Source organism: Chlamydotis macqueenii, chromosome 2 (genome assembly GCF_036417535.1).
Source record: "Chlamydotis macqueenii isolate bChlMac1 chromosome 2, bChlMac1.mat, whole genome shotgun sequence".
Classification (NCBI taxonomy): Eukaryota; Metazoa; Chordata; class Aves; order Otidiformes; family Otididae; genus Chlamydotis; species Chlamydotis macqueenii.
This window is the reverse complement of record NC_141557.1, coordinates 54,892,918-54,905,092: the sequence shown is the minus strand read 5'-3', so window position 1 is coordinate 54,905,092 and position 12,175 is coordinate 54,892,918. Positions and strand designations below refer to the sequence as shown.

General features: G+C 38.3%; 1 protein-coding gene and 1 long non-coding RNA gene across 3 annotated transcripts in view; one reads left to right on the top strand and one right to left on the bottom strand.

Moving 5' to 3' along the window:
* Positions 1-629: 629 nt before the first annotated feature.
* Positions 630-9,026, top strand: LOC147601662 (uncharacterized). Its single transcript, XR_015257776.1, has 2 exons — positions 630-766; positions 7,108-9,026. It is a non-coding gene; the product is annotated as an uncharacterized LOC147601662 (long non-coding RNA).
* Positions 9,027-9,226: 200 nt separating this feature from the next.
* The window catches only part of POU6F2 (POU class 6 homeobox 2), a 320,098-nt gene continuing 317,149 nt past the window's right edge, over positions 9,227-12,175 (bottom strand). Inside the window, exon 10 of one of the 2 annotated variants that reach the window (XM_086741701.1) lies at positions 9,227-10,012. In XM_086741701.1, coding sequence (XP_086597827.1) covers positions 9,508-10,012 — 505 coding nt within the window. In that variant the 3' untranslated portion in view covers positions 9,227-9,507. The remainder of the gene's footprint in view (positions 10,013-12,175) is intronic. The other variant, XM_086741703.1, reaches the window with a different exon arrangement.

Below are 12,175 nucleotides of genomic sequence, written 5' to 3'. Positions count from 1 at the left end.
ACATTCACTTTTAAATATTACATAATTACAGTATGTTGATATAATTAAAACAGAAAAAAATCAAGCTGTGCACAATCAAAAAATAAATAAGTATGCCATGTCATTCTTTGAAAATGGGCATTACCTTCCTACCCTCTAAAAACCATAAATGATTACATCTCAAAGAGGACTTAAATTAGTTGTAGGAAAATTATTTCAATTACTCCAGTAATAGTCTTAGGCTCAACATTTATCTTTTAAAAAATGTTAACTTGTTTAGAACGGTCAGGTTTCAATTTTAGCATGAAATTCAAGCCATTTCCAGATGTAAATGTAACTTGTCATATTCTCATCTGTAGTTGATGTCTGGGGCCACAGGACCTGCTTTTGATATCACACCTTTAACCACAGCAGAAGAAAGTATGTTATAAATAATACAGACTCCTCACGAGCTTGATGTACAGTGAGTGTATGCTCAGCTGATACCAAGCGATTGATAGGCTTTTATTACTGTGTACGGCTGTTCTAACACATCTTCGGAAGAAAGATATTCTGTCAGTTGTGCCTTTTTTTTCTCTTTTTTTTTTTTTTTAACAAATGACCGTGAGTTTTCCCTTTTCTTTCTCAGATGTGGTCTTTATTACGTATTACCTGTTGAGTAATTTCTTTGAAGATACCAGGACCTGCAAAGTGCATATGCCAGCGTGAGATTTTGATCTCTGCTCTTGGTGTTCCTCACTCTGGATGTACAGACCACCTGGAGAGTTTTGATTCCCCAGACTGGCTGGTAAGTCTTAGAGTCAGGTTGCTGATGCACATGCTTGGGATTAGGTATACTGCAGGCACAAAATAGTGCTGCTTCAGGTTCTTACTAGTCATCAGTATGTGAATTTGTTAGGGCACCTTCAGAAGGAAGTATCTTAAATGCAGTGGAATAATAGAAAGTATTTTAAAAATATTTAATGGCTCATCCTCTTGCATTTATCCTGCTTCCCCCCAATGTTCCCCCCTCCAAGATTATCTTCAGCAGCAAGTGTTTCTGGCAGCTGTCTGACAAGCCAGAAACTTGCACATATCATCCTTGTTGAGATACAGTCCCTTCTGAGTTGTTTGTGTTTCAAAAATAATAAAGGACATTTACTGATGGATGAGCTAGAAAAAATTATACATATGAGTATTGATTCGCAAATGCCTAGGGTAGGTCCAGTCCTGTGAAGACTTACTCATGTCACTAAATGTATCTATGAGGGTAGCATCAAAACATCAATAACACTAGTTGGGCAAATAAAGTTAGCTACATTACGCACTTGCAAGACCAGTCTCTTTAGTTTCCACAACTAGTAACTAGTAACTGAAAATAGGTGTTGCTATTGAAGAAATAACTGCTTCTCTTCAGGTAGTTAGCCTGCATGAAATAAGGGGTAATTTTGGGAACAGTGTCATGCTCCTCTGTTTGAGAACACATAATTGAATTGAAAATGTCCAAAGGACAGATGTAAGATGGTAAAAAACAACAGAGTGCCTTCTTTGCAAAAAGAAATTAAAGTATCTTCATAGCTTTGTCTTCTTTTCATTTCAGTTGATAGTTAAAAGACAAGTTTATATGTTTTAAAGAAAAGTTACCAACAGTTCACAAGATGGTTAAAATTATTAGCATTAAAACCTGGCATGAATGACTGAATCTCAGCACAAGTTCTTCATTGAATTTAAATAAAGGGGTTGGTGTGCAGAGGTTACACAATGCAGCCGGGTAATTCCACGGCTGCTGGGGCAATACTGGCTCCCTGAGGTTCAATTGCAAATTGTCACACAATTCAGATGTCCTCCAAGACATTCAGCATCCTGGAGCCATCACTGAGAGAGAATATACAAGGTGTGAGAGCTTTCTGTTGGTAGTACTGATGCATAGACTGGATGGGGCATTGATTTTTTTTTTTTTTTTTTTTTTTTTTTAAATTGAAATCCAGGAGCTCATTAGATGACTACCAGCAGTATGTGGTATCCAAAAAGAAGGAATGCTGTGCTGGTGGAGGCCATGCCACAAGTTTAAACTTCTGCCCCACAAAACCCAGAATCTTTCATGTTCTTTTAGGACTGGCCCACTCATGCAATCCCTAGCACAGTTTGAGTACTGCCAAACCCATCTTTTTGCTGCCCCTTGAGCCTATGCGTGTGCTTGCAGCCTGAACCAAGACCGACCCACACGTGATCACACATACAGCACTGGGGCTGAGAAATCAGCTGGTGTTTTGGCATGAGGCCAGTGATCATCCAATGATACAAGTAGTCCAGTGACCTTATGAACACAATAAAAGACTCATTATCACATGAGCTGCTACGTGCCCTCTCTGCAGCTGCTTTGGTGGATTAGACAAGGCTGCTGCTGGCATTTCAGAAGAAATCAGGGCAAATGGTGTCTGGATTAAATAACATGACCATTGCTGGAGAGCTACCTGGTGACTAAAGGACTGTGAACAAGGGAAAAAACAAACCTCCATGTCTGTAGAGCAGAGGGAGAGAGAAGGAAAAAAAAAAAAACAACCAACCCTTCCAATTCTTTAATTCTCAATTATTTTCAAGAACATCACGATCTCATATGGGAGTGATTCATTTTAAATCTGAATTCTCAGATTAAAAAACAAACCCCAAGAGAACCTTTCCTCTTGATAAGTCTGTTTTGCTTCCTGAGTGCTTGTTTAATTGAAGTTTGTCAGTGGAAGAGAATCTTTGCTTACCAAAGCCTTGCTAATACTCCAAGCTTTTCTCTCAGATAGAGATTTAGGCTGTGACTGCTGGTAAAGCAGCTGCACAGGGGAACAGGCCATATAAATTCCTGTCTTCCCTCTCTAGTTCTCTGGTCTTAGTGCCAGCTTTCCTTCCATCACACCTGTCTTAAGGGAAGGGCAGGGCATCATTTTATTGTTTATCAAACATATTGCAAATATGTTGTTTTTTGCAAGAAGTACAAAAGAGAGGCCATTGAAAGAATTTGGCTTCTAGAGCTCTTTGTCCTCAATCTTGCACTTAGGGAGCTTTGAAGTACTGCCATAGCCAAGCTCTAGAAATTCCATTTTTAAGCAGTCAGTACGGGGTGCGAGATCTTACAGTCAGCTTTCAGTGGCTTGAAAGTAGGATTTATTTTGAGCTTTCAGTGATCAATGGGAACATAAGTGATTCAATTTGCAAAGTCAACATTTCTTGTGACAAAATAGATCGAGGTTATTTAAGTAATGGCTGGGTTGTATCATGTGCCTATAAGGCAGCTGAAATTCCTATAGTATGATCCAAAGAGAAAGTTCTGCGTTTTTAAATCAGGTAGGGGGAAAAAGCCTCTAACCAATGTTTGCTTGTTGCTTTATCACTAATGAATGAAAACATACATGTTCAGATTTTAGTAGCTGATATGAAAGTACAAAGGGTCACTCTCCACATCCTTGTATCATGTAAGTAGATGAATTATGTGGGTTTGAAGTATGGCTGTTAGGCCATGGTGTGGGGACCTAGAGGAGCTGGTGTAATTTTGATGCTCCCATAGGTCTGTAGTATGCTAGGCTGTCCTTATCCGTACTGTAAAAGGTATGCTGTGGAGCAGGTATTTGCCAGTGGGTAGATGTAAAGACTGTGCAGTCCCAAGGCATCTCTCTTGAGGATTAACGGTGCTGGCACTCCCTATGTGTAGGTGGTGTGTGGAAACCTGTAGTCACTAGTTTTGAAATGAAGCAAGCATAGGATGGTTTAGCCCACGACACAAAGAAATGGCAGCCTAGCTAGTACTAAGATAGGACTTGAAATCATCATAGTGATGATGACACACCCCAGTGTCCCCTTTATCTTTGTTCTCAGGCTCTGTTTACCTTTGGATTCAGCTGCTTTTGTTTCAGACCAAAGGCGGGTTTGGGCACTTAAAAACTTATCTACTTTTTCCACATATACTAGCAGGTCTAACAAAAGGCTATACCTCTATCATTTTTGCCCTGCTTATGGTGCCTGGATCATCATCTCTACAAGAAAGTTACCTTTCCCTTTATCTTTCTTATGCATCTCATAAAATGCAGTTAAAAATGCACAGAAAAGGGAAATTCCTATCTGGAAAAATTCAGGATAAATAAATATCCCAAGTACTCCCTGTATTTTCTAAAGAAGTCAATATTTTGTTTTCATTTTTGATTATTCAATGTATGGTACTGGATATGTAAAACAATATTTAACAAAATCAAAGCAAAAAGGCTTTGCAAAAGTTTTGTTCTCAAGGCTCAAACACAGTGTTCTAGTATTGTCAGAATTTTTATTCTAGGTTGTTTTTTCCAAAACTTTATAATACAACTGATTAATTTCTCAGAACGTGTTGATTTTTCAGAATCATGTATTTAGACAGAATTCAATAGGACTTAATGCAAATGGCCTAAAAACCAGGCATTTCTGCTACCTAATATCATAATCACAGAAGGAAATGAGGAACGAACCTCATGAGCTCTGCAAAAATGCAAGAGAAATCATTTGAGAGGCTGACCCAAGCTCGCTACCGCACTCCCCTTCCATCACTTACCAGAGCTTTGTTATTGGCGCTGGGGAAGCACCGGGAGGTTCACCATTTCTGGCCTTCATGTGCATCTGTGCTTTGCTCCACTTGGCCTGAGGATTAATACACACTCACCTAACTGATTCCCTGATATTCCTTAGGCAGATCCTCTACTCTGCATATCTGTAGAGAAAATAAGACATCACCAATGTACATGCCCACTCTGGGCCTTTAGTTTTGCAGAAAAAGCGATGCTCAGCAGTGCAAACGGATTTTCTTTCTTCCTTTCCTTCAAACATTTAAGTATATTTGTACTGAACTGATGTGAATTACATGAGCTCTGATCATGTGAATACTGCATGAGGTTTAAGACAAACACAGGAATGGAGCTTATTTTTCATGTCAAACAATTCTTTATTTTTTATGGTACAAATTAAAAGTGACAGATCTGAAGCTGTTAATAAATACACAAAGTGCAGCTTTACTGACCATACAGATATTGCTCTAGATTAAGTACAGTTTTTGTCAGTTTTTTTTTTTTTTTTTTTTCATGTTAAGCAACCTGTGCAGATAAATCAGCTTTGGTTTCAAAGTCAGAGTAGTAAGGAGCTTTTAAATATCCAGTTTGGTTTCTTGGTCACAAGTCCACCACATCAACTCCTTTTGTAATTATTCATATTTTTTAACAACACAATACAGTCCATTTTGTACTGCCATCTTTCCCGCTGCATGCTCCATGCATGGAAAAACAGATCTCTTTGCAGTGCTTCATAAGTGACCCTGGTGACCATTCTGTAGATTATAGCACATAGGACAAAAAAAATAATAATAGTAATAATAATAATTAATAATAATAATATCACTTTTTAACAATAAATAAACAAATGTGCCCCACATAATCTCAAGTTGGAAACAAGCAAACCACATGACAAAAAGCTCATTACAAAATGTTTTCCAAACAGATTTTACAAACATTGACATGGAAATCAATTTTCTCTCTTTATCTTCTTATTTGAATGTTGGTCAATAACTGGGTACAAGTAGAGTGCTGAGGTAAAACACTGATGAACAGTTTTATTTTTGTATTTTTTTTTAAATAGTAACAGTTTAGTATTGCAAGATTGTCAGCAACATTTAGCCATATCTATACAATGTGCATATACCTACATACATTGAGCTTTGGTCCAGCATTGAGAAGACGAGCAAAGGCATTTTACATATTTCTTTTTGGTTATAGCTTGAGTTCTTTGATACGCCTCTACTTGTTCCTTCCTAGCTCCTTTTTGCTTTCTTGTTCTCTTGTTTTTCTTTTGTTTTTCTTTTGTTTTTCCTTTTTTTTTTTTTTTTTTGCGGTAATAATGTAAAGAAACTGGAACTATTTGAATGCATTTGATTTCTTCAACTGTCCAAAATAGCTTTGTAGTGAAAGACTTAAAAAGACAAAATCAGAACAGTAAGTGAACCCTTGGTTCATTATTCAAATAATAATTATATATATATTTTTAAAAATTCAATGATCCATAAATTGGAAAACCATTAAACCATCACATATGACTGAAGAGATTTTTGTTTAATTTGCTGGTAGCAATCTATCTTTTAGTCACATGCAAAATTAAAAGGTATTCAAATGTAATCAATACATGAAAATTGTTTACAAATGGAAACCAGAAATGTTGCCAATAACAAAATAAAACAAAATATTTATGGCCCCCCAAAGATGTATGACTCACACGTAATTTATCTTCCTAAGAATCTGTTCAGGCACCATTTATGCCTCATAGCAAAAATTTGTTTATAAAAAAATTAATATAAGAAGCATTACAACACTTTATAAATAATTTACAAAACATAATACAAAATTAGAAAACTGTAAAAAAAATCACTGCACATGAATGGTTTTAAGACTGTGGGATGAACATCATTTTTTCTTCCAAGCTGGCGATTTATATTTATTTTACACTTTCACTGTCCTAGTTATATCCTTTCGATACATACTTTGGAACAGAAAAGAGCTTACATAACTGCTGCCAGCATATTTTTAAACATTTAGTATCTTTCATACACTGTTTAGTTAACTTTTCATCTTGGGGGATTTTTCTTCACAAAATTTAGAGCAGTTCCTGGGAGAACTGGAAATTTAGTTTTTAAGCAAAGAACGGTTGATGATTTTGCTCCCAGGCTGTTGATGAGGGAGTGGGTGGGAGAGGTGGAGCGGGGGGCATGTAGAGTCTCCAAGGTGGCTGAACAGGTAATCATGTATGTGGCATTAATGACTGGCAATTAGCAGCATACTGAAGACATGGGTAAGACTTCAAGAGTGTCCGCTTCCAAATATGATCTGTTCTTCCCTGCCTCCCTGTTGGCTTCTGGGTGCTCTCCTGATTATTATGTAAATTGAATTTTGGCCACAAGTTTAGGGCTGTTCGGTATAGGTAACATAGATGTATCTGTGGATATAGCTATCTATGGATAGGGATGGAAAAAGAAAACCCAGAGGGGCAGATGTTGTTGTAAGACTCTCTACTTCACATGCTCAGCTTGGGTAAAGCATCTTTCTTGTCTCTCACAATTTGCTTGTGGTTATTGAGGTGACTTTTTTCCCCTGGCAGATATTTATATATCAACAGTCGGAAAAGAGTCAATAACAATTCTTACTCTCCTCCTCATAAAAGCAATACTGAAAATATCCTTAAACATGCCCTGCTGAAGCTTAAAGCCTAAAATGCATTTGCTGGATGTGAGCCCAGCCTGGAGTACTGGATCCTCAGTGCTCTCCAACCCTGACCTTTGAGAGTACTCACATTTAGAGGCAGTTTGTGGCACAGATGATGGTCTCTGAAGCCTTAAAAGTCCACCAACCATGCAGCAAATAACCCATTCTACAAGGCAAATCCCATTAATAAAACAGCGAGGGCCAGATCCGAAGCCTTGTGAAATCAATGGAAGTTCCTTTCTTTGACTAAGTTTTGGATATAGCTTTGAGTTCTTGAAAACTCTGTAAGAGACATGTTATTTGAAGACACCAGCACTTCAGGAACTTCCTTCAACGTCCTGGGTAGACCAGCAAAAATCCAGTACAACCATATGAGGTCAGTGAATGCAACCAGGAGTTATACCAGCACAATTTTATTCTATCACCTCTACAGTGAGCTGAACCAAATCCTCAGTGTTTTATTTTGGAAAGTCCTAATCAAGATGCAGCTTCTACCCTAATAGTGAGCTGAACCCAAAAGGCTGGAGCAGAACTCAGCAGAAGATGAAAACTGCAGGTGACCTTCACAGGTCAGCCCATACCCCATTAAGAACCTGGAACACCTTTCTCTCCTTCTGAGCCTTGGTATACTTGTAGGTCCAATGACCACAGTACTTTAGAAGACGCTTGTCCAATCATAAAGGAAGCCTCAGAGATAAGTTGTCTTTAAAGGCAAATAATTCACCTGAAAGGTATTGCGGGTGACCCACCTTACTATTCACAAAGGATATTCAATGGGCTTCCCTATATCCTGATTGCTCAGTCTAGCCAGTAGTCACGGCAAATGCCTGGAGAAACACATCCTCCTACTGAAGAGGTCCACAGGGAAAGCATCAATATTGGGATGACATAAAAAAAGGGCTGAAGAAACAAAGCACTACCATTGAAACAGTCCATGGCGACATAATGACCAAAACATCCTCATCACTTCTCGGCCTGTTCATTTGTTTTCATCAGAATCTCAAGAAATTTCTTTGGCTAGCAGACTTTGGAGAGAAATTGCTTTAAAGAGAAACATAATATAGATGCAGTACTGAACCAAGTGTGCAGTTTATATTTATACTACAAAATGAGTTTTGGTAACCTCTCCAGGTTCATGGCCAAAAGACAGAGAAATTCCAAGCTACACAGTTGACAATAAGCACAATGTTCAGTGTGGGCTGACAGTTCATGAGTTATAATCTTAATCCTTCTTTGTCCTCTATTGCATTTCAGTATATCAATATAAAAGTGTTCAGATTTCACTTTTCTTTTTAAAAATTTTCAAACAGTACTGAGTTATGTGGGTTTAGGGTGGAGAATGAGCTGGAAGAGGGGAGGCAGCAAAAAGAATCAGAACAAAATGAAAAACAGAAATTGAAACCAAGACATACACCCTTAGAAAAGAAATACCAAACCCTGCAAATCACAATAAAAATAAATTATTTTTGGCACCCAAACACTTGGAGATTGCAAAACTGTTGATGGAAAGGAATGGAAAGGAAAGGGGAGAAAAAGGAAAAGGAAAAGGAAAAGAGAAAGAAAAAGAAAAAGAGAAAGAAAGAGAAAAAGAAATAGAAAGGGAAAGGACAAAAAGAAAAAAAAAGGAAAAAAAAAGAAAAAAAGAAAAAAGGAGGTGACCACTATGGAATGGCTTTAACACTTGTTTCTACACACCTGCAGAGGGTGTGAACAAGGATGAGAGAAATTAATGCTGTTGTTTTCCTCTTTGCAAAATACAAATGTAAAAATCCATAACACAATTTTACACTCATAAAAGAGCAGACTAACAATCTAGTTTGCAATGCCATGTTTCTGACTTTGGTTAATAGTTTTCATAGTGAATCAGCACTTGATACCTGAAAGGCTACAATCACTCCTCCAGGTGGCAGGCTTGTATTCTCTTTTAAACAGATAAAAGTTTTTTTTTTCTTTTTTTTTTTTGTTTTGTTTTATTTTTCCTTAAAATGTGTTCACATTTTCATAATATACAGAAAAACGTAAGCAGTTATTTGGTTTACTTAGTCCATTTAAAAAAACTGGCTTTTTCTTTTTTGGGGAACTAATTCTACGACACACACACACATTAAGTGTTGTGTATTTTTTTGTGTTGTTTTTTAAATAGGAAAACACACGGACATTTATAAACTGTTCTGTCCTCGTAGTTTTCTCAGTCTTTTACTTACAGGGGTGATGAACAGGTATTTTCAGAGTTCGAATGGTTACGTTTCGGTTGGTGCAGGGTTTTTTTTGTGTGTGGTTTGGTTTTGTTTTGTTTTTAGGAGTTTTCTTCCAGAGAGTCTGTTAAAGGCTCCATAGGAACTGCTGTTGCAGGCTCATGTTGTTTCAAACGTTTAATTGTGTTCTTCAGTGCTTGCCTCTTATTGCAGAACCAAACTCTAACTACTTCCCGGTCATAGTTCAGTTTCTCTGCAATCTCTGTCATTTCTTGCCCAGAGGGGTGCGTATTCTTCTCAAAGTGGGCATTCAAGATCTCAAGGGCTTGTGGCGTGAATGAGGTACGCCTCTTTCGCTTTTTGGATGGTTCGCTTCCAATAAACTCGGTAAGGTTCTGCATACCTGCTCGATGGCGGGCCTCAGCCTCAGCCATCCACCGCTCAAGCACCGGCTTTATCTTCTGCGCACTTTTAGGGGTGATGTCCAGCTTTTCAAACCTGGCAGGATACAAAAGGCCAGGGTTCAGTTTGGCTGTCAGACTGCTAGCTATAGTGTTCTCTTGGGCTTCCTGTGGTAGGAAAAAGTGGCTTCTCAGGATGGTGTGTCTGAGGGAAAATTGAGAAAGAAGAGTCTTACACTGATGCTCTGCCAGGGTGGGACTTCCTGCCTGCCTGACTAATTGACTGGCAGAGGTAATTTACAATGGATTACGAAAACTATCAGATAGGTATATCTATAAATATATACATATATAGCTAGATATTTAAGCTAAGACAAAACGAGCACTACAACAAAATTCCAAGTACACTAAATAATACAGGTTATGAACCACGTTTTAATATTTCTGATGATCTTCAAAACCCTTAAATCTAAGTCTAATTACAGGAAATGACATCAAAGGCAACTGTTCTTTACCATCTCATTTTTTGTGATTAATCCTTTTGTTTCCTCTCCAATCTCATGTTGTCCAAACACCACAGCTTTAATAATACAAACCAATGGGAGTTACTAGCCTCTGAATATCAGGTTTCTTTTCCTTCCATTTTTCAGCAATTTTCACTGTTTGCAAGTTAACGCTATATCCCTTTTCTAGGTCGGAAAAAGATTCCCATAGCTACAGTGGTGTTCAGCTGAAACAGCTGGACACTTTGCAATTATCTTGACTGCCCCCACAATGTGCAAAGACAGACTCATGTTTTCCAGATGAAACCCAGCATAATATTCTACTAATATGCTGTGGCACCAAGCTGGGTTTATTGTGGTATTTCTTCAAACTGTACCAGAATGATATCATTTCCTGTAAATGAGGTCTTCTATATATCATTTTGCCATCAGAAGTCTTTTGCCAAACCAGATTTTACAAGTGTTATAAAACATCTGGAAAAGCAGCCACACAAAGCTTTAATCCTTTAAAAAATAAGCAGAAGAGCTGAGTTCACATTTCAAGTCATAATAAGTACTTGTTTCTTTCATTTACTGAGTTCATCTTCTCTTGCTACGCATCTAAAAAGTCTTAACCCAGCTCCTCTGATACCACCCATTTGTATTTCACCATTTCACCTATGTCCACTCCGCGCATTGCAGTGTTTAACGTTGCGGAAAGGCAACAATTATTTTGTGGCGCTGCTGCACTCTCCAGCCTGCCTGGTGCTGAAGCACCACCACCACCACCGCTGCCACTAATTACAACACGCTCTGGAGATGAGACTGACCAAATCAATGCCTGCATGCAAAGCAGCTTGGTGACTGGAGCTGGCAGTTTTTAGTGTCTCTATTCGGCACGTGGTGGCTGCAGAAAATATTCCAGCAAGAACAAAGCATTTCTCACAAACAAGGAATAAGAGAAGTAATAATTTCAGGTAACACTCCAAAGAATTTGTAACTGTAATTTTAGCCTGAGATCCTAGTGTGGTATTGACTGCAAGGTGTCCTTTCTTGGTGTCCAGTGATATTTCAGGTTGAAGTGTATATCTTAGAATGCATTGTCTCAAGTTAAGAAAATACCGTTATTTGCACGCAGAACATACCAGCAAGGTGGTATATTGATGATGTGACCTGCAAAGGGCACCGGGAGGCTACACTTCTGTCTCTGAGTTGGTCGTTCAACTTGCTTGCCTTACTGCCCTTTCCATTACCCCGGAGTTCACACTGAAACTCCTTTGTTACCATTAAAAGAAAAGTTAAGCCTACTATTTTTGAGGAACAGTATACTGCCACTGAAGCAGCTTGTCTCGGTGCTTTACAAGAAATGCACGGTCATAGCAGGTTATTACACCCCAAAGTGATATCCATCTGGAGGGTCAAAGGAAATTAAAAAAAACCCTACAACCTCGCAAGTATTTGAGACCAGCTTCTGCACCCAGTCCTCATGTTCTGAGCAATCGGCCCCTCTAAGGAGCCCTCTGTAAAAGGTCTCCTCATTCTGGCTCTTGTTAGCCGTGTCTGCGCTCCAACTTCATCTCTATTGGGGTTTTCATGATAATCAGTTAGTGGGGAACCCTTTCTCTTAGTAAATTCGAACCATCACCAGTGAGGTAGATGTAAGAAATTAGAAGACAGCAACCGAGACAAAAGCAAAGGAAACTGCAATTTATCACTTTAAAGTATAGTATGTTAAACAGCAACTTAAGGCTACAACAAATTGGCAATTGCTAAAAACTCCACCCATTTTAGGCATTCTTTACCAATTGATGACAGGGAGGAAAAAAAATTTAATTAATCCTTAGCAGCAGGGAGCAATAGCACTCATATCATTGGCATAGCTTGTT